This window comes from Cyprinodon variegatus, unplaced genomic scaffold, assembly GCF_000732505.1.
Source record: "Cyprinodon variegatus isolate N-32 unplaced genomic scaffold, C_variegatus-1.0 Scaffold932, whole genome shotgun sequence".
NCBI lineage: Eukaryota > Metazoa > Chordata > Actinopteri > Cyprinodontiformes > Cyprinodontidae > Cyprinodon > Cyprinodon variegatus.
In genome coordinates, this window is record NW_015151385.1 from 40,651 (window position 1) to 66,980 (window position 26,330).

Genomic DNA, 26,330 nt, shown 5'->3' on the forward strand with positions numbered 1-26,330 from the left:
TGAATAGTGTCCTAATCTGAACATGTTTCCTTTGAGGTGATAAGGGGTCAGAAACTCAAAGCAGTTAGGCAAATATTAGGCTAATGAAAACCCCTCAAAACCTCTCAGTTTGTCCGTGAGGATATGTGTCCCTGAATGGCAGAAGGATCCACCAGGAGACATTTCTCAACCATGCAGGGTCCAGTACATAGGCTCCCTGAAACAGCTGACAAACATGAGAGCTAAGTGTGGCTGCTGGATATGGGCTAAAGGTCATCTCTGAGAGGAGGTCCACTTCACGTGTTAAATAAAAAAAAATAAAAAAATCTAATAGATTGACTGAAATAATGATGAATAAAAAGGGAGGTGTACAAATCAATATAGAATATATGACATATTTACCCCTCTGTGTGACTAAGGGGGAAATCACATGAGAAAATCACCCCATTAAATACATTCAGTACAACAGTCCTATGTGTAAAGGCAAAGCTGGAACTGTTAAAAATAACAAATTGTGACAGAACAATGTGTCTTTTCATTTGCTGGCTGATTTTTGTTTATACACAATCTGATCATGTCTGAATATAACGAAAAGAGCAGTTTAATGATAACGGATTAAAAATGAAAACTGTAAGTTTTTAACCGTTTACTCAAAAAAAAAAATCTGCTTACTGTCCGAAGTTACACTTGTTGCTTATAAATTATAGAACTTTTCAAAACGTTTTTTATACACACACACACATATATATATATATATATATATATATATATATATATATATATATATATTATTTCAAAACACAATCCTTGATGTTTGACAAGGGGAAGAAAAATAACGGTCGGCCCAGTTGTAGCCGGTCGGCCCAGTTGTAACCGCTGGTCTAATGTTTCCCCTCTCTGGGACAGCTTTAAATGTCACCTACCATTAGCGACCGGTGTGTTCTCCACTGCCCGCGGACCTGCACCTCCTCATGCACCTCCTACTTCTCTCAGCAGGCAACGTAAACACGTCCATGGAGGTCACGCTCCTCCCATAAACAGTAGGTCGCAAAGATCGTCGATTCACGGCAAGTATATCTCTCTTCCTCAGTCCCAATCGCACTTCAATTTAAACGACTCATCTCTATTAGTATATCAAGCAGTTAAAGGAACATAACAAATATTACAAATTTCGGACACTAAAATAAAGCACGTTATTTAAAGCAGGTAGGCCTGGTAAAAAAAATATTAAAATTCAGAATAATACATAAGCTTAATTGTTTTTTCTCTATATATAATTTTTAAGTAAATTGTCTTTTTTCGAAAAAGGGTATTTCACACAACAGTGTCTTTGTTATCAAGCAAATTTGCCTCACAACATGGCAAATAAAAACTAACTGGATAAGTTAGTGTTAGGGTTTCTTTCTTTGTTTGTTGAACAGTTTATTTAAATTTGTGTAAAGAAATAACAATATTACCTTTTTTCATTGATGTTGATAACCTTCCCTACTCTCCTCATGTTTGTTCTATTGTCAGTGTATTAAGCCATATTATAACTGGCTTGCACATAATAAGGCTCTAAAATTTATTTTATTTAATCTTACAATAACATAAATTTCATTTTAAAAAGTAACGACATTAATAACGCTGTAACGAGACTATGTGCGATGTCAATCATCACTTTAAAATATACGATCTTTTGTCTTCCTGCTCCCAGTCTCGCGGCAACTGCAGGAAGGCGCCAAAAGAAGAAAAACCTTGAGAAGTATCGCAGCCACAATAACAGAGGGGAAATAGGCCAAAAACTAGCCTTTTACGCTACGCTATGTGACTAACTTCATTTTTAATATAGAGATTTTAGGCTTAGTTGGTTAGTTTTTTCGTCTGGTACAGAGAGCTAATAACAGAAGATGGTTTTGCAGAACAGCGGACGATACAGAGCGGACAGGGGCCAACCTGGAGCAGACCAAGACAACCAGTAAGTTTGCGGACATTTATCTTCTCAACACAACTAAACGCAAGCTAGTGACGTAAGTTAACTAAAGAAATCGCGAAATCAACGTTGTTGCGTGTTTTAATCAGGGATGATGGATCTTCCATGTCGGCGCTCAAGCGGCTGGAGCGCAGCCAGTTTACCGATGACATGGACGCCCGCTTCGGCTTTGACAGGATCAAGGAACCCGGGGAGAAAACCGGCTGGCTGATCAACATGCACCCCGTGAGTCCACGCTGTGACACGCGTGGATCAAATGTAGCCTCATATGGGTCACTAAACATGTTTGCATTATTTTAGACGGAGATCCTGGATGAAGACAAAAGGATGATCAGTGCTGTGGACTATTATTTTATCCAGGAGGACGGGAGCAGATTCAAGGTATGTCATCTAAAAAAAGGAAAATAAGCTTTGACAAAAGTATTCACACCCCTCTAACTAAACAATTAGTAATTTTGGAAGTTTATTGTGTCAGACCAATAGAAAGTAAAGTGGAAGGACAATTTCTTAAACTTTCTGAATAAATCTGTATCCCTGCACCCTGCTGTGTGCAACACTGCAAATTTCTCAGTGTAAACACTTCTCTAAAGGAGATTATTTAACAAAAAGAACCATCAAGATGGATCAACACAGCAGACAGGTCAGATAAATTTCTTTCAGAGAACCCAAGCTTTGGATTCCTCAGAACCCCCCACAAAAGGGGTTGGTAGCTAATGAAAACAGACAAGAGATTCACCATAGCTAAAGAGGTTCCAATAATGAATGAAGGCTCTTATGTTTTTACTTGGGGAGTGTTGGCCTAGTGGTAACAGCGGTGCGCTTGTGCTCTGAGAAGGTTGCAAGTACCCGGTGCGATCCCCTGGGTTCTGAGCAAAACCCTTAACCCCACACTGCTCCCCGGGTGCCACACAGTGGCAGCCCACTGCTTCACAAGATGAGTCAAAATGCAGAGAATAAATTTCCCCATTCTGGCACAATAAAGGGATTTACATTTCTGCTCCGCAGGTGGCTCTACCCTTCAAGCCTTACTTCTACGTAGCAACTAAAAAGGTATGTTTGTCAGTAATTTTGTTAGATCTAAATCCTGCTTTTAGAGAACTGTAAAGAGTATCTTATTTCCAGAACTGCGAGCGAGAGGTTATCTCCTATTTATCCAAGAAGTTCCAAGGAAAGGTGGCAAAGCTTGAAATTGTTCCAAAGGAGGACTTGGACTTGGTGAGAGATTTTGGGTCCTTCAGCGTTCAGATTATCCAGAGTAGCTGAGTTTAACGTAACGGCTCGCTCTCCCCAGCCGAACCATCTAGTTGGACTGAAGAGAAACTACATCAAGCTCTCGTTCAACACCGTGGACGACCTCATCAAAGTCAAGCGTGAGATTTCTCCTGCAGTACGCAAGAATAGAGAGAGGGAACAGTCCAACGACGCCTACACGTCCATGTTGTCCAGGTAGCTATACTTCATTGTTCATATTGGAGTCCCAGAGGCTTCACCTTGATCCCTTTGTTTGTTTGTTTTTTTAATTACGTCCTCCTTTGTTTTCAAGCGCTCTAGCAGGAGGCAGTGTGACCTCGGCTGACGATGACGGGACGCTCAAGAGTATCGCTGACCAGCTGGATAATATAGTGGACATGAGAGAGTATGATGTGCCGTATCATGTCCGCGTGTCCATCGACCTCAAGATTCATGTGGTAAGAATGGGTTTTCTCTAATGCTTGTGTTTCCTTTTTTAAATCCAATCTCTTTAGAGGTTGTTTGCTCTAATCTGGTTCTGCTTCATCCAGGCTCACTGGTACAACGTCCGATACAGAGGCAGCACCTTTCCACCAGAGATAGTGCGAAGAGACGATCTAGTGGAACGCCCGGTGTGGAGATGTTATTTATATTGAAAAGCACAGATACTTTCTCACTGCCGGGACCCTCTCCTTTACACCCAGCTTCTGTGTTTGTGTTCTTAGGACCCGGTTGTTTTGGCTTTTGATATCGAAACCACCAAACTTCCTCTGAAATTCCCAGACGCGGAGACAGACCAGATCATGATGATCTCCTACATGATTGACGGACAGGTTGGCGTTATTCAACGTGCATGCTTCTGTTTAACCTCCCTTCATTGTTGGTGTCGGTTTCCTCACAGCTCTGATTTCTGTCCTTCTAGGGCTTTCTAATCACAAACAGGGAGATCGTCTCCGAGAACATCGAGGACTTTGAGTTCACCCCCAAACCGGAATATGAAGGGCCTTTCACAGTTTTTAACGAGGATGACGAGGTGGGTAGGATTAGGGCAATAGGCCAACATAAAAAAAAAAAAAAGGGGGAAATGTAGACTGAATACAAACTCTATGCGTTTATTCATCTGTTTGAATCGTTACACCGCTTCAGCCTTCTTTGTTTTTCCTCCTCTACGCTTCTGGAAACCCTCTTAAATATTTTGGAAGCGTTTAGCTGCTGCAGACTTTTTTTATGGGTAGATCAGAGTGAAATGGGCTGAATATAAATGTCAGATTTTTGGAAAAGTTTCTGCTTTCAAAACCACATCAGCCGTGTTGTAACCTATTAAATGACTGGCTGCAGGCGGCTCTTATCCAGAGGTGGTTCGATCACGTTCAGGAAACTAAGCCAAACATCTTCGTAACCTACAACGGAGACTTCTTTGACTGGTGAGCCCGTTATGTTTTCCGTCTTCCAGGTTGAAGCAACGATTTACTTTTTACATAGTCTGTAGTTGGTTGGAAAATCTGTACAATCTTGATATAAAATGTTGGTTTTTAACTGTGTTTCATTGTTACAGGCCTTTTGTTGAGACGCGTGCAGCACTTCATGGACTGAGCATGCACCGGGAAATTGGTTTTCAGAAGGATAGCCAGGGAGAGTATAAATCCACTCAAGCCATCCACATGGACTGCCTCAGGTGGGAACACTCCTGACCTGATCAGGTCATAAGATTGTTAGACGGTTTCATCACCTTCCTGTTCTGCCTCTTCTATGCATCAGGTGGGTAAAGAGGGACAGCTACCTGCCTGTAGGGAGTCACAATCTGAAGGCAGCAGCCAAGGCTAAACTAGGCTACGACCCAGTGGAGCTGGACCCAGAGGAGATGTGCCGTATGGCGACTGAAGAGCCGCAGGTACAGAAAGAGTGTTAAACTTGGACTTTAATTCAAAAAGTCAGTTTTTATCTCTGATTTAATGTTTTGCCATCTGTTTACATCAGACCTTAGCAACCTACTCTGTGTCAGATGCCGTGGCCACATATTACCTTTACATGAAATATGTTCACCCCTTCATCTTCGCCCTGTGTACCATCATCCCCATGGAGCCCGATGAGGTTCGTCTCCACGTTCTTGCTGTGAAAATCCACATTAATCGCAGCAGCTTTTATATGCTTTGTGGATATTCGTCTCTTACGCCGTGGCCCCGTCTGAACAGGTGCTGCGTAAAGGTTCTGGTACCCTGTGTGAAGCCTTGCTCATGGTGCAGGCCTTCCACGCCAACATCGTGTTCCCCAACAAGCAGGAGCAGATCTTTAACAAGCTGACAGACGATGGTCACGTCCTGGATTCAGAGACTTATGTGGGCGGCCATGTGGAGGCGCTGGAGTCCGGAGTTTTCCGCAGTGACATCCCCTGTCGTTTTAAAATGGTACAGGAAAGGATTCTTTATCTCCCTCTGCAAATTCTTCATCTTTAGATGTGACGGTCTGCTGTGATTTGTCCACAGAACCCAGCCGCGTTCGACTTCCTGCTTCAAAGAGTGGAGAGGACGATGCGTCACGCCATCGAAGAGGAGGAGAAGATTCCTCTGGAGCAGGTTACCAATTTTAACGAGGTGCGTGGACTTTTCTTTTACTTACATATTGTTAATCATGGCTTACATCTTAAAACTATTAATCATGTTGGGTTTTTAGGTATGCGATGAAATCAAAAAGAAGCTGACTTCCTTGAAGGACGTTCCAAACAGGATCGAATGCCCCCTCATCTACCATCTTGATGTCGGGGCGATGTACCCCAACATCATTCTGACAAACCGTCTGCAGGTTAGCATTTAACATCAAGCAATGAATTAAGGCTTGATTTTAAATGCCACAGTAACAATGAGGTGTCGTGTCCTTGCTGTTCTAGCCGTCAGCTATGGTCGATGAGGCCACATGTGCTGCCTGTGACTTTAACAAACCCGGGGCCACCTGCCAGAGGAGGATGGCGTGGCAGTGGAGAGGAGAAATCAGTGAGTCGGCCGCCTCTGGTCACATTACAGCTAGGGCTGAAACAATTAATCGGATAAATTGTGATTAATCGAATATTTCAATAATCGCCAACTAATTTAGTAATAGATTAATTGTATAGGGGCTAAAACATGCCTTTACCTGACAGAGGAACCCATATTGAGCAGAAATTTTAACAAAGATAAAAAATAAAATTTGTTAACGTTTTGCATTTAAGATAAAAAAAAACTTTCTTCTATGATCTATCCAGAACTCCTCAAGTGGAAAAGTTATTTTCATCTGGTTTAATTTAGTAAAATATCTTCTTTAAGGATCCTTTTACTGTCTAGATATTAATCAAAAATAATGGACAGATTAATCGATTTGCAAAATAATAGTTGCAGCCCTAGTAATTACCACAAAATTTAAATCTTACTTTATTATTTTAATTTTGTTAATGAACTAAAAGAAAAGTGGTGAAATACGGATGATTAATCTGCACTTCTGTTTAGCCTTCATTTAATTCAAACTTCAGTTACAACTGAAACTCTGCAATATTTTGTACATAAACAGAAAAAACAATAGATTTCATTGTGAACATCAATGTCTTTCCACTGATTCTTGTATGGATTTAGCTCTGGACTTTTACTAGGCTGTTCTAAAACCCTAATTCCTCTACGGCCTATACCAAAAGGTCTGCATCCTATGGCCCCTGAACCACAATAGTGCTTTTTCTTCCACAATGGCTCTTAATAACCAGGGCTGGCCCAAGCCTCCATGGGGCCCTGAGCAAAATGTGATCTTGGGACCCTCTAATTCTGCTAATAATGTCAACTACAAAAGCTCTGTGCAAAAATAACTTGTAGTGCAAAAAATATATCTTTTAAAATAACAGATAGATAAAACTTTATTCCGGACTCATGTTCCAATGAGTTAAACATTTTTTTTTTTTTTTAGATTAAATAAATTTTATTTAACAAAAAATATCAAAGTGTATCTTTGTTTCGGAGAAGTTTACACCAATCCCTCCTAATCTGTTTGACAGTCTGGTCCCAAGACCAATATTTTTTCGTTGTTGTTTTTTTTCCAGGTCTGAATAATGATTTCTTTATGATAAAGATGTTTTGATGTGAAGAATTGATAATTCCATCATGAGTTTTTGTTAATATATAAAGAAATCATCATATATCTAAAAAACTGATCCCAAATAATAGATTTTTCATGGGGGACCCATTGTTGGCCTGGGGCCCTAAGCAGTTGCCTAGTTTGTTTATGCATTGGACTGGCTCTGTTGATAACTGGCTAAAATTTATAAAGACCTAACCAATAGTCTAAATATTTTTTTAAAAATGCAGGCTTCTGCATTTTTTTCTGATGAAAAAGTGACATTGAATTTCCATAAAGAAAGGCACTAAAAGTACCTGAAATATATTTTTTAGATCCTTTTTGTCATGAGGTTAAAAAAATAGTTATTTTATTTAACTGTCTTAAAATGACATCTTACAGAAGCAAATAAAAGCATCCTTTTTTTTTTTTTTGAACAAGTTAGTGTTATTTGTAAAATAGAAATTGGTTCTGTTTTTATAAATGCCATCATTAATGTTGATTTATTTTTTTTAACAGTTTTTTTTTTTTTCTGAAATGACTGAAAAAATGGCTCTTTGGATTGTATAGGTTTCTGATCTATACCAATTCATTATTACTGCCTGTGTTTTGAGTCATTGTCTAGAGAATGTGTAACCAGCATACTCAACATCTTTCAACGGTTAAAGAACATCTATTAGGACTTAAAGTCTCCGGATATAAAATAAAATAAGTAGGAGTACTTTAAAAGCTTCAAGACCTCTGGAGCGTAAAATAAAAAAAAAAAAGCTAATTAACTTAAAACCCTGCCTATGTCCTCAGTGCCTGCAAGCCGCAGTGAGTTCCACCGCATCCAGCAGCAGCTAGAGTCGGAGAAGTTCCCCCCTCTGTTCCCTAATGGTCCTCCTCGGGCCTTCCACGCTCTGAACAGGGAGGAGCAGGCCAAACACGAGAAGAAACGCCTCGCAGGTAAGCAACACTGTAAGCTTTGGATTGCAGTGGCATGAATCGTGTAATTCTATGGACCTGCTTTTGCATCAGATTATTGTAAGAGGGCCTACAAGAAGGTTCATGTGACGCGATTGGAGGAGCGAGTCACCACCATCTGCCAGAGAGAAAACTCCTTCTACGTCGACACAGTCAGAGCATTCAGGGATCGCCGTTATGAATTCAAAGGACTCCACAAAGTATGTTGTGGGAGCTTAAGAAAAATTCTTTGTTAATCATCAGCATTTACTGACCTATCCATTTTATTTTTTCATTGAAGGTGTGGAAGAAGAAGCTGTCGGCTGCTCAGGACAATGGAGATGCTGCTGAGGTGAAACGCTGTAAAAACATGGAGATCCTGTATGAGTCTCTTCAGCTGGCTCATAAATGCATCCTTAACTCCTTCTATGGCTATGTCATGAGAAAAGGGTAGGCGAGCGGGGAAATCCCAGCTTCTACAGTTGTGAGGTCCGGCTGTTGGATGGATGAGGACTGATGCTCTCTCTCTCTGTCCCAGAGCGCGCTGGTACTCCATGGAGATGGCTGGCATCGTCTGCTTCACTGGAGCGAACATCATAACTCAGGCCAGAGAGCTCATTGAACAAATAGGGTGAGAGATTTTTACAACATGTCAAAAAGAGACCAAACCTACAGTTTGATGGATGCTAAATTCAGGGAAGTTGGGTTGGAGGGCGAGGCTTGTTTATTCATTAAGCACATTTCATGATGGGACAATTCAAAGAGTTGTAAATGACAAAATACATTACAGAGGCATAGAGGTAAAACAAATAAATTAAGAGAGTAAAAGTGAATATTTAAAATAAGATAATTGTATAAAAAAAAAAGAAAATATTTTATAAAAACTTCAAATTAACTGATGATGTTTTTATAGCACAGATAAAGGCCACATAAGTTTATAATCTGGAGTTAAAGCAACTGAGGGTTTTAGAGATCTTATGTTTTTTTGGGAGTTTTTTACCAAAATTAGTTGAGCATGAGAACTAAAAGCTGCTTCTCCATGTTTGTTTTTGGGTGTGGAGAGATATCTATCTGGGAGATAGACCTTTAGTTGTTCACTACCTTCTTTTCCTTCATGGCTGCATTCATGCTACAGCCTCTGTTAACTCAATAATCTGACAGGAGAGGATAGAATCTCTAGTTTAATGGTCGCCATGAACAAGACCAACCCTTCAGCAGCCAAACTCCTTCCCGCCTGCAACTCCTGCTACCCACACACATGCGCAGTCTGTTACAAAGAACTGAGCAGCCTCAAGGGACCCAAATCCAATTATTCTTTCATTTATTTGCCAATATGCAACCTGTATCAGGTCTTCTCATGAGAGTCTGAACAACACAGATCCCATTTTTCTTTTTAAATGCAACACAAGCCATTTGGCTTTGTGATCCTAAATCTGAACTGAGTTAGAGGAAAAACTGCAACCATGGCGGATGATAATGCAGAGAGCAGCCTTCATTTTCAATGTTCTTGAAAAGGGTGCGCTTTTAGGGAGCTTGCTGAGGTTGGACAAGAAGTCAAAAATTGCAAGATGTGCTCTGACGCTACCATCCATGTTTACTTCTGTAAGAACAGAGTAAGCTTGCTGTTTGTGACGTCATCACGTCCTCCATGTCTCTAAGTTGTACGTCTAGTTCATACCGTAAATGACATCACATCAAGTCGTATATATTTGGAAATGTGAACGACTTTGCAAAACAATCTGATTTCACAGAAAATCTGAATTGGGCATCAAGGCTTGCAGTGTGAACGTAGCCTTAGTCTCTGTGCTTCCATGGCTCAGCATGCTTTTTTTCCTCCACCTTTCTGGTAATTTCCTCTTCCCTATCCTCTTCAACTCTTATTTCCTGTTGTCCACTTGTATTCGTTCCTTCTGTTATTTTCTTTTAATTTCCCTTCTTGTATCTTTGTGCATCAAATCACGTCAGAGGAGTCTGAGACACACAACACTGTAAAGTTCAAAGACCACTGTTGGTTTGTAAACCCGCAATATAGTTGTGTATGCATCTCAAATATTGTGAATCTTGTCTTGTGGATGTGTAACTGTTGTGTGCTTATTTTAATCACCATATGCATGTCTGGATCACATATGTGAGTTTGTTGATACTGAGGCTCTGGTAGGTCCATAGTTGTATTACCAGGTCTCATATTTAAACTCAGCCTATTGTGGAATTATCTGCTTAACTTAGTCATTTATTGCTTTGTATTTTAAAAGTAAATTGCAGAGAACTCTGGAAAGTTAAAAAAATGTTCCGGATGCTGTTTGCATGAAGCTTCTGGTCTGTAGAAATGTTTATTGAACTTATGTTGATAAAAAAATTTGTTTGCCAGAATTCACCTGTCAAAAAAACCTAATCCTCGTCTATTTACTGTCTCCCTTTTTATGTGAAACCCAGGAGACCCCTGGAGTTGGACACTGACGGGATCTGGTGTGTCCTCCCCAACACCTTCCCTGAGAACTTTGTGGTAAAAACCAGCAATGAGAAAAAGCCCAAAGTGACGATCTCTTACCCGGGGGCCATGCTCAACATCCTGGTGAAAGAGGGATTCACCAATGACCAGTACCACGAGCTGGTGGACCCGACGTCACTAACTTACAACGTTCGGGCAGAGAACAGCATCTTCTTTGAGGTGGACGGACCTTATCTGGCAATGATTCTGCCTGCCTCCAAAGAGGAAGGGAAGAAGCTGAAGAAGAGGTAGGCAGAAACTGATCTTTGGGTTATTTAGATCTCTGGAATGTAACGTGTTGATGAAGGATCCTCTGCCTCTTGTTTAGGTATGCTGTGTTTAATGAGGACGCCTCCTTGGCTGAGCTCAAAGGTTTTGAGGTGAAGAGGAGAGGTGAGCTCCAGCTCATTAAGATTTTCCAGTCCTCTGTCTTTGAGGCTTTTCTCAAAGGCACCACTCTGGAGGAGGTCTACGCTTCAGTGGCCAAAGTGGCCGACTACTGGCTGGACGTGCTCTATAGCAAGGTGGACATCTAGAATCTGTCGTGGCTTTTGACCATGGTACAAATTGTGTCACCAAACATCAAGCTGACTTGACTGTTTTTCTTCCCCCAGGCCGCCAACATGCCAGATGCTGAGCTGTTTGAGCTGATCTCAGAGAACCGCTCCATGTCCAGGAAGCTGGAGGACTACGGCGAGCAGAAGTCCACGTCCATCAGCACGGCAAAGAGGTTGGCCGAGTTCCTAGGGGACCAGATGGTGAAAGACGCAGGTCTGAGCTGTCGTTACGTCATCTCCAGAAAACCAGAGGGTTCCCCTGTCACAGAAAGGTGGGCCGAGAACACAGCAGCAGTGCAGGAACTTGATAAAGCACAAGGAAATGACTCTGTACCTCCTTTAACATTTAGGTTCTTTATACTGAATTAATCTTGATATAGTGGTTCGTGATCAGAAAAAAATGGAGTGGAAGTCATGTCTATAAGAAAAGATGCATGCAAAATATCAATAACCTTTTAACTGTTGAGTTTAAATGGTAAATCCCAGAATCTCATGGAAATTTTTCGGTAGATCAGTTTAAAGAATTACATAGCAGAAGAGTGAGCTAAACAAATTGCTGTTTTGAGTCAATACCACTTTCCCTGTAAGCTCAGCTCATTTTTGAAGGCTGTAGAAGGTTTCTGTCCTGCATTACCTAGGGTTCCTTGGCTCTCATTAAGCTGTTTGTTTACTTACTTCCTCTAGAAACTATGAGGGTTTTATTACAGACCTTTAAGAAACTTGCATTTTAATCTAATTATAAAGCAGACAAAATCATCATCATAAAAGCAAACACTTGTTTGGTGCTGAATTTTTTTCTCTCTGTCAAAATACATTTTCTCCCCGAACACAAATGATAGCTGTGTGTGTGTGTGTGTGTGTGTTTTTTTTTTTTTTTTTTTTCTAAATGCTTCCTTAGGAAGAAAGTCTTTTTACTCCATTTCTGTAAGTAAAAGATCAGTTTGACCCTATTGGACACCATCTATGCATTTCCTCCCTCAGGGCTATTCCTCTGGCCATCTTCCAGGCAGAGCCCAGTGTGAAGAAACATTTCCTTCGGAAGTGGTTAAAGATGCCCAGCCTGCATGACTTGGACATTCGCTCTGTGAGCCCCAATATGATTCTTTTCCCAAAGCCTAAAAAGCAACCTAGTTTTTTTTTTTCTGTTTGTTTTTTTGTTTTGTTTTTTATCATTGTTTTTCATTTTATGTGCTTGTTTCCAGATCCTGGATTGGAGTTATTACATTGAGAGGTTGGGTAGTGCAATCCAAAAAATCATCACTATCCCTGCAGCTCTGCAGCAGGTAAGTCATCTTCTAAAATGAACAGTTGATGGTGAAGATTCTCAGTCATCCAGGTCATAGTCAATCTAAAACAGTAAAAAAAAAAACAATCCACTGGACTTTGTTTCCAAGTTTGAAGACGTTTTGCTTCCCATCCATTAAAGATTTTCAATTCAAAAGTCAGAATTTTTATGTTTGAATTAGCACTAATTCTGACATTTTGAATCGAAAAACCTTCCTGGATGGGAAGCAAAACGTCTTCAAACTTGGAAACAACGTCCAGTGGATTGGGTTTTTTTTTTTATTAATTTTTTTTTTTTTACTTTTTTGGAATGAAAAATGAACAGATTTTTGGATGTAACCCAGTTTGATTTAAAGATCTATTTTATCACTTCTGTTTGACTCAAGGTGAAGAACCCAGTCCCAAGAGTGAGGCATCCCGACTGGCTTCACAAGAAGCTGCTGGAGAAAAACGATATATACAAGCAAAAGAAAATCAGCGAACTGTTCACCAGTGAGGGCAAGAGACAGGTAGCTTCAGCACCATGCCTTTGAAGACCTTTAAATGCTAACAAATGCTATCTTGTGAAATATCAAAATATGTACACTTTTCTCTCATAGATTGCCCACCAGCCTCTTGAAGCTGGGCAAACTGTAGACATGGAGGACTTTGGGATGCCACCTAAACCCCTGCAGCCAGCCATCCTCATCAGCACCAAGAGGAAGCGGGTTTCTCAAGGAGAGGACAGCCAGGTGGAGTCGCAGGACGTGGAGCTCACACAGTCCTGGAGAGAAATCCTGGGACCTCCACCCCCTATGGGGAAAACACGGGTAGGGGAGCAGCCATTTAAATACTGTGAATGGATTTCTTGTTCATTTTAAACGACACAGGTTTATCTTGACTCGTTTTTATTTTTCGTGTTTTTGTTCAATTTTATCAACCTTTTGCTTTTAAAGGAGGAGCGACTTGTGTGGCTGCGTTATCACAAGAAAAAATGGGAGCTGCAGCTGAGGCAGAGAAAGGAGAAGAAGAAGAGAAGGAAGCTGCTGGATGGAGAATCCCAACCTGTGGGGGGAGTCATTAGAGGTGGGCCCACCACCGGACTGGGAAGCTTTCTGCGCCGAACAGCACGCAGCATCCTGGACATGCCATGGCAGATTGTTCAGGTGATGAACGGTCTATTTTTACACTGGTGCAGGGGAATTTTTTTATGTTCAAAAGATGAATCTCCGTTTTCTGTTGCACCTCCATGATACTGAAGAAATAGGAAAATATGGCAATATTGTGCAATACCCCAGAAATATTTTTATATAAAGAAGAGAAAGGAGACCTATTGTTAGGAAGCATAAAAACGACAATGTCTCTCCTTTTACACAAACCTTGTAAAGGTCAAAGCAAAGATGTGGGTGAAGTTTCTCTGCTCACATGAGACCAGAGTTGAACTTTAGGCCTGCATGAAAGCTGACAGTAGTTTTGGAATCAAACATTGCATAATACTCTAGACAAGTATTCAGTGTGAAGCACGCTGGTGGCTGCATGATGCTGTGGGGTTATTGTTTTTTCTTCAGCTGCAAAGGTGAAAATTAGATTAGGTCAAAGCAAATTCATGTTCCAGACCGGCCTAGTCAAAGTCCAGACTTGAGTTCAGTGTGAAACTCTGGCATTCAAACCTTTTTTATTTTAATTTAATTTTTTTTTTTATAAATCTCAGGTAAATGGGTAAAAGCATGTTCCTTGATGCAATTTTTAGTTTTACCAATCCTTTATAAAATCATTACCTTAGAAAGTTCATAGTAAAAATTTTGGCCTGTGAAGTGACGTGTCTGTCATGTGTCTCAGATTGCAGAGACCAACCACCCTGGTCTGTATAAGCTGTGGGCTGTGATTGGAAACGACCTTCACTGCATGAAACTAAACATCCCGCGCGTTTTCTACGTCAACCAGAAGGTACCAAAACAGGACGACGGAGGAGTCGCTTACAGGAAGGTAAACATTCAGGGCATGTTTTAAGGCTAACATGGATGCTAAAAAAAAACAGTATCAGAAAAATGTCCACATCTGTAGGTGAACCGCATGCTGCCTCGCTCCAACATTGTGTACTACCTCTATGAGTACTCTGTGCCAGAAGACATGTATCAGAAGCACATCAATGAGATCAATGCTGACCTCTCTGCTCCAGACATTGAAGGTGTCTATGAAACACAGGTTTGTCATTTATTTAGCTATGTATTCTAAGTCTACTTCCTTCGCTACACTAAAAAACGCTATGAATTCAGAGCGCAACTCAAGCTTCCGCTGCTCATCTTTGATAGGTCCCCCTGCTGTTCCGTGCATTGGTGCAGCTGGGATGTGTTTGCATGGTGAACAAACATGTGGTCAGGGATCTGGCCGGCAGGGAGACCGACTCCTTCGACCTGGCACATCTGGAGATGAGGTCTCTGGCCCAGTTCAGCTACCTGGAACCTGGTAGGTTCTCCTAAAAATGCCATCATCTTGAAATGGAGTTTGGTAAAGATTTCTCCAACTCCAGCTGTGTGGGTTTTAGATGTTTCCACAGCTGATTCTGGAGTTTGTAGCAGAGTAGAGGTGTTGAGTAGACCGTTTATCATTCAGATGTATTTTTCTTAGAGCCATGCGTCTAAAACCTGCAGGAAATGGTTTGGACAGAACCACTTTAAACCATTTGTTTCAATACTTTATAATTCATCTTAAGTCAGCTGATTTATAGAGCTGATGGTGAAATTCTCCTTTAAATTTTTGCCCGCTTTGTCCTTGCCATGTGCCCCTTGTTCTCAGGGAGTGTTCGCCACATATATTTATACCATCACAGCCAAGGTCAGAAGGCTCTGTTCGGCCTGTTTATCCCCTCTCAGCGCAAAGCAAGCATCTTCGTCCTGGACACGGTAAGAAAAACAGGAATTCTTCTCGTTTATATATCTTTATAAATACAGCATGGGAACATGGTGCTTGCGATCTGAAGCATGAGCATATCTGTTACGCTACACTAGCAGCCCCCATTGATATTCTTTCACTGCCTTCTAGTTGCATTTTATAAAGTCTCTCAATATTTTGTGCAATTATGTAATTTCAGGTGAGAAGCAACCAAATGCCCAACCTGAGTAATCTCTACACAGCTGAGCGGGTTGCTCTCTTGGAGAAGACAACAGAGGAGCTTCTGCCTCCAGAAAAACACGCCTTCGAGGTTCGAGCTGAAAATGACATCAAGGCCATCTCTCGCGCTCTTCAGCGCATCCTGCTGAACTACAAGGTAAAAGATGTCCTTTTATTAAATAATGAATTTATTTTATAACGCACTTTACATTTGACTTCAAATCTCAAAGTGCACTTAAAAAAGGGAAAATTAAAACAAGTTTAAAAGTTTAAATGGGCTCAATAAAGACATTTTAGCCACATCAAAGATAAAAATATTTAAGGTTCAGAATGTTTAAAAAGTCATCCTAAGTTTAGCCAAGGTGGAAATATTAGTGGCATTTTTTTTTCATACTCAAGATCTAAAAAAGCTCATACCAGAGATGAGGAATCATAGATTAGATTCGTTTATGTGGCAACGAGAAAACTAGATATCCTGAAGACTTAAGGCTTTACTTTGACTTCCTCTTGTTTCAAACATATTTTTGCTTCTTGTAATTGTGAAATAAAATATTTTTCTGTATTTACATGTTTTGAGAATCATTTGAATATTTTCAAATCAAAAATATTTTTTCAAAGAAATTATAAAAAAAAAACAAACAAAAAAACACAGATTCCATGAAAAGATTCACAACTTTATTTAATTCAATTCAAAAATACTTTATTGATCCTGAAGGGAAACTAAATAGAAAATGTATTTTATGGATAAAAAAACGTAAAATAGAATTGAATAATTAAAATTCTTCATAAATCTTCGTCGTTATCAGACTGTCAACAGGGCGTCTTCCATCAGAGGCCTCCTCTGTAAAACTACAGGACTCCACTTGAGGCTACAGATCCTTCCTGGCTACGGCCATCAACAACAACCTGTGCAGGAAGCCCCTATAATATAATTAATATCCCTCTGGGATTAATAAAGTAGTTTTGAATTGATTTAAATTGTTAATTAAACCTTTTCAGTTTGCATTGTTTTACTTTACAATTCTCAATTGCTTTACTGTTTAAAAGTGCAAAAATGTTTGAGTAAGATGGACCCTAAGGATAAAAGGGAGAGCATCTGCATTTATAACCTGCTGCACTGAAGTTTTATAGATGGACCGCATGGCGTTAATTTGACATGAAAATGTTGCTTCAGTCAGTAACTGAAAGGTTTAGCCTAAAGTAAGACTGTGTTTATGTCAGAGACATAAAGCTTCTGTCTTTGTTTGGCTTTTCCAGGATGAGCGGCGAGGGCCTACTCTCATCGCTGTGCAGTCTAACTGGGAGCTGCGGCGACTGGCAGCTGGGATGCCTGTGCTTCAGGAGTTCCCAGTCGTTCCAGTACATGTGGTGGACGAGATCAGCTACAATGTGCTGGACTGGCAACGCCTCGGTGCCCGCCGCATGATCCGTCATTACCTCAACCTGGACAGCTGCCTGTCGCAGGCTTTCGACATGGCCAGGTATGAATAGCGCTCCCTCTTTTCACTGTTCATTACTCCTGCGGGCTTCATGTCACTAACGGCTTCTGGTTTTAGATATTACCACCTTCCTGTGGGGAACCTGCCTCAGGATGTGTCCATCTTTGGCTCAGATTTGTTCCTAGCGAGACATTTACGGAAACACAACCACCTGCTGTGGCTTTCTCCCACCTCAAGACCAGACCTTGGAGGAAAGGAGGCTGATGACAGTCGCTTGGTCATGGAAAACGACGAGAGGGGTTCTGTGGAGATAAACTCTCAGGGATGTTACTCCACAGGTAAATAAACAAGCATGCTTTCACAGGATGGAGCTTTTTTACATGCCTTTTACTTTTCATTGATGGGTTTTGTTTCTCTTCACCAGCTTGTGTGGAGTTGGACCTGCAGAGTCTGGCAGTAAACACAATCCTCCAGTCGCAACATGTCAACGACATGGAGGGTGGAGCCAGTCTGGGCGTCAGTTTTGATGTGATCCAGCAGGCCTCGTTGGAGGACATGATGTCAGGAAACCAGGGTGCCAGCGCTTTGGCTAGCTACGACGAGACGGCGCTGTGCTCCAACACCTTCAGGTGCGTTAACATCTGTCGTGTTGCAGCAAACCTGCTCACAGATTCTTTTCTCTCACTGTGGTTTTCCATCCTCACCATGCAGGATCTTAAAAAGCATGGTGGTGGGATGGGTGAGGGAGATCACACAGTACCACAACGTTTATGCAGACAACCAGGTGATGCATTTCTACCGCTGGCTGCGCTCTCCGAGTTCTCTGCTCTATGACCCGGCGCTGCATCGCACCCTGCACAACATGATGAAGAAGGTGTTTCTGCAGTAAGTGGCGTAGCAGTTTTACTACCTGATAACGCATTCATTTGGTCACATTAAAAAATAATTTCTTGCTGCCATAGAGATGTCCATGCATTAGGATGAGTCGCTAAAAATGGCAGCATATAAGAAAACAAGACATGGAATGGGAACATTACCTTTATTTCTTTATGAGCAGCAAAATCCAAACAGATTTGTAAAGTTACTTATAATCCAGAGGCTCTGTTTGCTCTTTTGTTTAAAGATTAAAGTACTCAAAGCAAATATGTTCTTATTTTCCAGAGCTCCAGCATCTATCTATCTGTTATCTCTCTCTCTCTGCACAGCAGCATCCTATATCAGCTGTGCTGGTTTATTTCTTTGGCTACATTCTGTTTTAATCATTATCGTTGTCTTTTTGCTGACAGGCTAGTTGCTGAGTTCAAACGTCTCGGGTCAACCGTGGTGTATGGGAACTTTAACAGGATCATCTTGTGCACAAAAAAACGAAGGATTGACGACGCTGTTGCCTATGTGGAATACATCACCAACAGGTCAGTCATTCATACCCCATAGATCACATTTCTATTCTTTGAAATGTGATCTATGTTCTTTCTGTACCGAATTTATTTATAAAGCAGTTTCAATGCCCAAAAGGACCAAAGTGCTATACACAATCATAAAATACAAATGATCAATCATAAAAACAATGAATAAAGTGTTGGATAAAAGTAGTAATAAAATGAAAAGCAATAATAAAGGAAACGCAGTGAGACAAAGTCACTATCTTAGATTGTCAAAGCCAAGGGAAGCTAAGGAAAATAAATGGGTTTTAAGAAGAGATTTAAAATCATAAAGTGAAGAGTCCTGCCTAATGGCCGACGGAAGGTCATTCCACAGCTTAGGGGCTGCAACAGAAAAAGGACAGTCCCCTCTGAGCTTTCGTTTTGTCTTTGACACCCTCAGTAAAAACTGGTCAACTGATCTAAGGGAGCGAGACGGGAAGGGCGGGGCAAGACCATTAAGAGCTTGAAAATTGCATGAAAATTCCTCCTGAAATAGAAACTCGAAACAGGAGAATTCAGTTCAGGTTGGGGAGATTTACAACATGTCATCCCAAGACACAACAAAGTTACTTCAGTCCAATCTTACACACAGATTCCAAATCAAGTAGATGCATCCCAGTTTAACTAACCTATTTCTGTCAAGTTTAGCTTAGTATGTAAACTGGTTGGCTTGCAGAATGAACTCCTCCTAGGTGAACTTGAGGGCAGTCATTTGTAGCACGTAATGGAAGTGAAGAGGAGCCCTTGCTCACCACTGGATCATGCTGGATTATTTTCCTTATCCATATGCAGATTCTTTCATTTTCAAAGCCATTTTAGGTTTACTTCTCCCTCATCTCCTCTCTGTAGCTGAAATCACTCTCTGCTTTCACAAAAAATTGTTTTACTAAATGTACCAAAGGTTTGCTCTGATTATGGGTTAAAATCTGACTGGAATAAATGGCAGAAGGACTAGAAGTGGAAGCAGTTGCTCTCTGCTCATACCTTTGAACTATTTTATGATCAAGTTTTCTGTTTGTAGATGTTTTAACTAATTTTAAATAGTGTAGTTTTTTATTGTTATTTTTGTAGATTTACCAGAATTGTATCTTATATTTTCATGTCTGTAGTTTTGTTATTTGAAATTGTCTGTGTGCTGCTGCCATTTCTGTATATTATAAAGGAGATTATTTTAATCTCAGTGAGATCTATAATGGATGATATATGGAGCTATTCAGTAAGTTGTGATCTGATTTTCTCAATAACTGGATAAAATGTAAAAACTTATTGGTTGGAATCTTATTCTCTTGATGTAAATGTTTCCAGCTGCAACAATCTGCCATCATGGGTTGGATAACATCACTGCTCTGTTTCTCTTCTAGCATACATACGAAAGAAATCTTCCACTCTCTGTCCATTTCCTTTTCACGATGCTGGGAGTTCCTGTTGTGGATGGACCCAGCCAACTACGGTGGTGTGAAGGGCAAACTGCCTTCCAGCATTTTGTACGGGGAGGTGAGACACGCATGTGATGTTAAATTTGAGTGTAGCTCTAGGATTAGCCAGACTTCTCTAACTGTAAATGTATAAAGATGAAGCCACAACTACTTGTTCTGGAAAAAAGGAAAACACGCCATTTAGGTGACCCATATTATATTGACCAGAGATGCACAAATCTGAGATTTTTGGAAAATGTATCTTCATTGATTTTTGTAAAGTTTTGAGCTGCTGGAGAAAAATGTCAGAAATTTTCAAAAACATGTAGAACAGAACTTTATTAAGTTAGAGTGTATAAGTAATTGGTTTATTATATTAATGAATCTGTCCTCTTTACCTTTCCAGGGAACAGTTAATGACTTTATTTTAAAAGATTAAAGGGTGGCAGTTATGGTCTTTTAACTCTGCTTTCCTTTTCAGAGGTCAGGAAAATCTGCAAAGTTTTGTAAACCATTAAAATGGCAAAACAATCAAAAGGTTAAATAAAAAATAAATTTAATAAACATAAAACCTAGAAGCCACTCTTCAAAGTTTTCATGATCTCAAGCCAAGCACAGCGTCTCTTAGTTTCCTTATAATTGAAGCTGTAACCTGCAGCTGAAAAGGAAAATTTGAAAATGGAATATTATAGAGAAACACTAGACTACATAGCACTGCTAATTAGAGCTAAAACAATCGGATTAATCGTGATTAATCGATTATTGAAATAATTGTCAACCAGCTTAGTGACCGATTAATTGTTAACTAGAGAATAGAGACTAAAATATGTCTTAAGCTGACATGGGAACCCAATTAGAGCAGTAATGATATCAAAGTTGTAAAAAAAAAAAAAATGCTTAAACAATTTGCATATAAGATTAAAAAAAAAACGTTTTCGTCTGACAATAAAATCCAGAATTCAAGTAGAAAAGTTTTAGTTTCACCTGGGTTGATTTTGTAAACAATCTTCTTTAAGGAACCTTTGGCTACCTGATTAATCGAAAAAATTATTGACAGATTAATCGATTTGCAAAATAATCGTTAGTTGCAGCCCTACTGTTAATAACTAGTCTGTGTTGTCCACTAAGGATCCATGCAGACTGAGATTGGAAAAGATGCTGTAACCCTTTCAATGTCAATGATCTAAAATTTAACATCAGTTCACAAGCAGGAAATAATTTGACACTTTTATTTGTTTCAATAAAACTCTGTTAAAGGCTAAAAATGTAAAAGTGGCATAGCATCAAATTGAAAGTTAGCGATCTAGAGGAGTGACATCAACAGTCAGCTGAGAAATAACTGTCCCTTAAAATGGCTTCTTTTTTGCTTCGTCATTCTAAAACACCTCTTCCATTCTCTATATCCACAACAAAGAATGTTGTCTCCATTTATGCCTTTAGGCTCATAGGCACGGTTTTTTTTTTAATGGGCAAAAAAGGTTGGATCTTTGGCTTTTGTTTGCAAGTCGGGACCAATGAGGCTGAAGTGTTCCTGTTCCATCAGCAGATCTCTCTGCGCTGCTCTATATTAAGCATAAATTTTTAGAATTGGCCATCTGTAAAGTGTTTCACGGTGATTTGCCGTTTTTAGGAAGGAGCCAAACAGAAAACACACAAACAAGGAGACGAAGATGAAGGCAGTGAAGATGAAGATGAGGATGCTGTGGAAGAAGATGATGGAGATGCAGAGACTGATGAGGTTGAAGAGCTGATAGAGAGCAACTGGAATATCATGCATTATCTCCCCCAAACAGCCTCCTGTCAGAAATACTTTCTCATGATTATATCAGGTAAACAAACATCTTTCTCATATAAACATGTCTCTTCCTGAGGTTTTACTTTTCAGTAATCTTCTCTCTCTTCTTATGCCAGCCTACATAGCTGCAGTCTACCACAGCATGAAAGAGGAGCTAAGACGCAACGCTCCTGGAGCAACGCCTATCAAGAGACGTGGAGGCAGCCAGGCATCCCAGCAGGCAGCCGGAGACTTGAGTGCGCTTCCTGGTAAGATGCAGTTCAGGCGGTAGATTCAGTATTAAACTGGTTCGTTTTTCAGGGATATAATTTATTCGTTTTTATTAATTCCCTTCCTTCAGGAATGATCTCCTTCTCCCAGGAGTACGTGGCCAGTGAGCTGACCCAAAACATTTTCACTATCACCCAAAAGATCCAGAAAAAAGTTACGGGAACCAGAAACGTAACCCAGACCTCGGAGATGTTCCCCGTCCTGCCCGGTTCACATCTGCTGCTCAACAATCCAGCGCTTGAGTTTGTCAAATACGTCTGTCAGGTGTGCTGCTGAGCACCACATTTATCCAAAATATCCAGAACTGTATAAAAGCCGAGATCTTCTCTAAAGGAAGAGCTGAATTAGCCTTGCTCTGTTCAGTTACTGAAGAATTAGAATTACATGAAATGACCCAGTTATTGACTTTATATTAATGATTCATTTTAATTGAGGGGTGCCTTTCTAAAACCCTGGGTCACCTGACCGATCAAAACAAATGGTTAAATGAATGGTTAAATAGAAAGTCATTATAAAAATGACAACTATTCAAATAAATCTTACCTGTCTTTTCCATCCTCAGGTCCTTTCACTAGATGCTAACATCGTGAATCAGGTAAACAAGCTAAAGAGAGACCTCCTGCGACTCGTGGATGTGGGAGAGTTTTCTGAGCAAGCCCAGTTTCGTGATCCCTGTAACTCCTATATACTGCCAGAAGTCATCTGTCACCATTGCAACTTCTGTCGGGACCTGGATCTCTGCAAAGACCCATCTGTGGCACAGGTACCACCAACCTGACATTCTCAGACTCATAAAAACACCTGCAGCTGAGAGACTGAGCTCTAGCTCCACTTTCTTGTGTTTTTAGGATGGGTCTGTTTTGCCTCAGTGGTTCTGCTCAAACTGCCAGATGCAATATGAAACTGACTCTATTGAGATGGCGCTGGTGGAAGCTCTGCAGAAGAAACTTATGAGCTACACTCTGCAAGACCTGGTGAGTAAAACAAGTTAAATCAAGCAGCACCAACTCATCAGGTGAAAAAAAAAAAGTATCAATATTTTTGTCTGTTTTCCATCTATTAGTGTTTGCATCCATCCATTCACCCCAGTTCAAGCATCTTCACTTTCATTCATTAGCTCAGCTTACCATTCTTCTGTTTGTCAATTTATTGTTCCTTCCTCTTCCTTACATGTAGTTTTAGCACAAAGTTTGAAAACAAACTGAAACTTATCAATTTTTCATCAACCCTGTTTATCTTTCTCCTAACTAATCCATAAATTGGCTTATCCTGAGTTTTTGGACACTTTCCTGATTATAGAGACTGTACAACAAATTGGTAAAATCAAAGTAAAACAACAAAAGACTCACTCTGAAAAACCTATTTACAGCTCAGGATAAAGAAAAACACCAGTTGGAAGAGAAATTTATCAATTTTCATTCTGTGTTCATGTGTCTGTAAGCCTAAAATCCTCTGGTTGTGGTACAAGTTTAACCTTTCAGAATCCTCTTTCATAAATTTGTGGTTAGCTTTCTGTTTATCCTTTAAAAGTGGCAAATAAAGATTTGAAAACTTCAAAGGTTTCAGTCTGAAAGAATTTTGAAATGTAATTGGACCCTGTTTAACCTTAACTGCTTAAACTGTTTTTCGTTTCATCATGTTTGAGTCATTTCTCATATCCGTCTTTCTCCCATCATTGGTGGGATTTTTAGGTGTGCACCAAATGCAAAGGGGTGAAAGAAGCCAACATGCCCCTTTACTGCACGTGTGCTGGAGACTTCAACCTGACTTTTTCAGCCAAGGTTTCTGCTTCAAACAAACATTTTTTAAATCAGTCATAAAGTGTATAATTATGACGGCTGACATTTTTCTTTTTCCATTCAAAGAGCTTCTCCGAGCAGATCGCGGTCTTTCGAAACATAGCTTCCCACTACAACATGAGATTCCTGGAGGAGACCATTGAATGGCTGCTTGTGATGAGCCCTCAGTTCAGCCAGAACAGGAACTGATGAGCAACGCAGTGAAAATTCCTCCCACTGTGGATCTGGAAAACACTGAGTGCTGAAACCCCGCACAGCTAAGCAGCTATCATCTCAGGTTTTGTTATTATTGATGGACAGTGATCGGCTTGCAAGGTGGAGAAACTGTGGGACTGTAAATATGGTTAAATGTATGTCTGTTTTCCATTTAGATTTTTATATTTGTATGAATGTCAAATGTTGAATAATAAAGCAGAAGTCCTTAAACTTTGTAATTTCTTTTATGCCTTTAACTTTAAATCTGAGATTAAAAAGCCATCATCTTTCCAAACCTCGTCTGCTTTGTGGTTAATGGGGTCTGAGCTGAATCTTGCAAGGAAAAAAATGAATATTTTGTCAGCTTTCAGCCCTCTGTTTAAGTTTTATTTTTTAGTTTCTTTGTATTCTGTGTCTTTATACCGGTAGTTGTTTTCTAGCAGTGTTTAGTTCTTGAGTTACTCTGTTGCCCCCTTGTGTTACTTCTAATCACAACTGCTCCATATTCAGCTAATTAGCCCATCCTGTTTCCCATTTATATACCACCTCTGCTGGTTTCTTGTTGTTTTGTTGTTACTTTGCTCCCTGTGTTTATTTCTCCCAGGAATCTTCTGAGTTCTTGGTTTTCAGTATTTCTGGGTCTCTGCCTCAGTTGCCTTCATGAAATCTCTAAAGCTCACCTCTGCCTCCTCAAATCTGCATTTGGGTCCTCAAAAACCTCCACTCAGCCGTGACACATTTTATCTATCTACAATAAATATTACAATTCCAAGATGTCTTAAAGTTATTGCAGTTAGAACAGCAGTGTTTAGATTTGGCACAGCAAAATCCAGATCTTATTTTTTTGTGTCTCAGAATGTAATTCTGTTAAACAAAATATGTAGTTTAACACTGACAAGTTAGAATATTTGAAACATTACATACTTTTCTGGGTGACATAAAAGTTGTTTGTTGAGCAGGTTTGTTTTCTGGGGCTCAGTCTTCATCCCCCTTCATTTCCATTAAAACTATACAAGTAAAACGTTAATGGAAGCACTTTACCCTAGGAAGTGTCTGAAAAGAAGGTGGTACCTTTACCCTGAGCTATTGGAGATTTGAGTGGCTGCATTTATATATACATAACATTAATACATTTCTTTTAGCATTATAACTAGTGTCATGCCGATTCCATTTTTTGGCCATAATACCTGGCTGTGCAGTATTGGCCGATACCATCTGTTTGAAATTAATGTGTATGTATATAGGAAGAACTGCATACTACTTGGATGTAAAATAATTGCCATCATGGCTTTGTCAATGTGCTGCCTACCTTTGTGAAGCAGGAAAAAGACTTAAACAAAGTGAATCAGTAGAACTTTTTATTGCCTACCTGGAATGGGTGGCAATAGTTGAATAAACTTTTGGCTCACAAAATGGTATCCGTGCCCTATTTGTTGGTACTCGCTGATACTGATACCACCATTTTAGAGCAGTATTGGGGCCCTGCCCAATACTGGTATCAGTATCTTGATAACACTAGTGATAACTAGGTTATAACACTAATTATAACCTAGTTATCACAGTTTAAACTTATCCACAATGTATATTTTCTCTGTACTGTAATAGTTTTAAACTATTTCATTCAAGGTTATTCTCTTTAAACTGGTTATCTAAATGTTTTAAGGTATTTATCTTCAGAGCCCAGATGGAAACTTATTGGATTATAATTTATGGTTTGATGAAGCAGAAAATGAAGATTTGGCCCCCAAAAAGGTACTTTGCTAGCTTTGGGTTTCTGAATGACTTCCAGCAAAGAAAAAAAAAAGAAAAGATCAGGGATCTTATAGAGAGTTTAGCTGTTTAAAGATGTACATTTATTGGCATTTCTTTTTTCAGTTGCCACATATGTGGAGAAAGTTGTGTAAAAAGAAAATGATAATACACAAACCTTACTGTTTTATGTGTGGTATGCTTCTGATTTAATCAATCTGGAATATTAAATACCCATTCTCCATATAGCTTTACCCCAAGGATTCAGGGTGATACCAAAAATAAAAAACTTCCTTTCTTTTAAAGTTTAAAGTGGAGGATGTTCTTTTTCCGGGTGGATCATCAAAATAATTGGTCCTCCTAATTGTCAATCATTCTGGTGACATGTTTACATAAGGCTGTCCTATGTGCTCGTCCCCATTTTCACTTACCAGTGGTGAGTCTGACATAGAGGAAAAAATGGCAAATCTTCTTTTAGAAAGTAAGCCTGTATGAGCGATGCAGACAGCAACTTTTATACAGAGCATGCACAAGGAGGAATGGGCTCGTGCACACTCTCACAGCCATTTAATAGGCGAATGCTCTTGGGAGCAGGTACAGGGTTGTGCATTCGCACTTTTCTTTTTTAAGT

General features: G+C 39.9%; 1 protein-coding gene across 1 annotated transcript; it reads left to right on the plus strand.

Moving 5' to 3' along the window:
• The first annotated feature begins 1,691 nt into the window (after positions 1-1,691).
• On the plus strand, positions 1,692-25,201 carry pole (polymerase (DNA directed), epsilon, catalytic subunit). The gene is made up of 48 exons (XM_015398404.1): positions 1,692-1,936; positions 2,041-2,176; positions 2,252-2,332; positions 2,957-3,001; positions 3,074-3,166; positions 3,243-3,397; positions 3,495-3,639; positions 3,733-3,813; positions 3,907-4,014; positions 4,104-4,214; positions 4,520-4,605; positions 4,737-4,856; positions 4,940-5,072; positions 5,159-5,272; positions 5,374-5,586; positions 5,665-5,772; positions 5,852-5,980; positions 6,066-6,168; positions 8,051-8,197; positions 8,270-8,415; positions 8,496-8,644; positions 8,733-8,825; positions 10,628-10,930; positions 11,011-11,206; positions 11,297-11,511; positions 12,221-12,323; positions 12,442-12,522; positions 12,910-13,032; positions 13,123-13,332; positions 13,459-13,668; positions 14,342-14,488; positions 14,567-14,707; positions 14,815-14,968; positions 15,299-15,405; positions 15,594-15,770; positions 16,871-17,094; positions 17,170-17,390; positions 17,477-17,681; positions 17,764-17,937; positions 18,339-18,464; positions 19,838-19,970; positions 21,522-21,720; positions 21,803-21,934; positions 22,027-22,220; positions 22,519-22,719; positions 22,805-22,930; positions 23,648-23,737; positions 23,822-25,201. Exons 1-48 carry the CDS (start codon positions 1,869-1,871, stop codon positions 23,942-23,944), a joined length of 6,879 nt encoding a protein of 2,292 aa, XP_015253890.1. The 5' UTR covers positions 1,692-1,868; the 3' UTR covers positions 23,945-25,201.
• Positions 25,202-26,330: the final 1,129 nt, after the last annotated feature.

Excerpts from the sequence above, each read along its gene's own strand:
- pole (XM_015398404.1), top strand. The coding sequence starts at position 1,869 with ATGGTTTTGCAGAACAGCGGACGATACAGAGCGGACAGGGGCCAACCT. Across the intron at positions 1,937-2,040 it reads GGAGCAGACCAAGACAACCA|GGATGATGGATCTTCCATGT; the intron begins GTAAGTTTGCGG and ends TGTTTTAATCAG. Across the intron at positions 3,398-3,494 it reads TACACGTCCATGTTGTCCAG|CGCTCTAGCAGGAGGCAGTG; the intron begins GTAGCTATACTT and ends TTTGTTTTCAAG.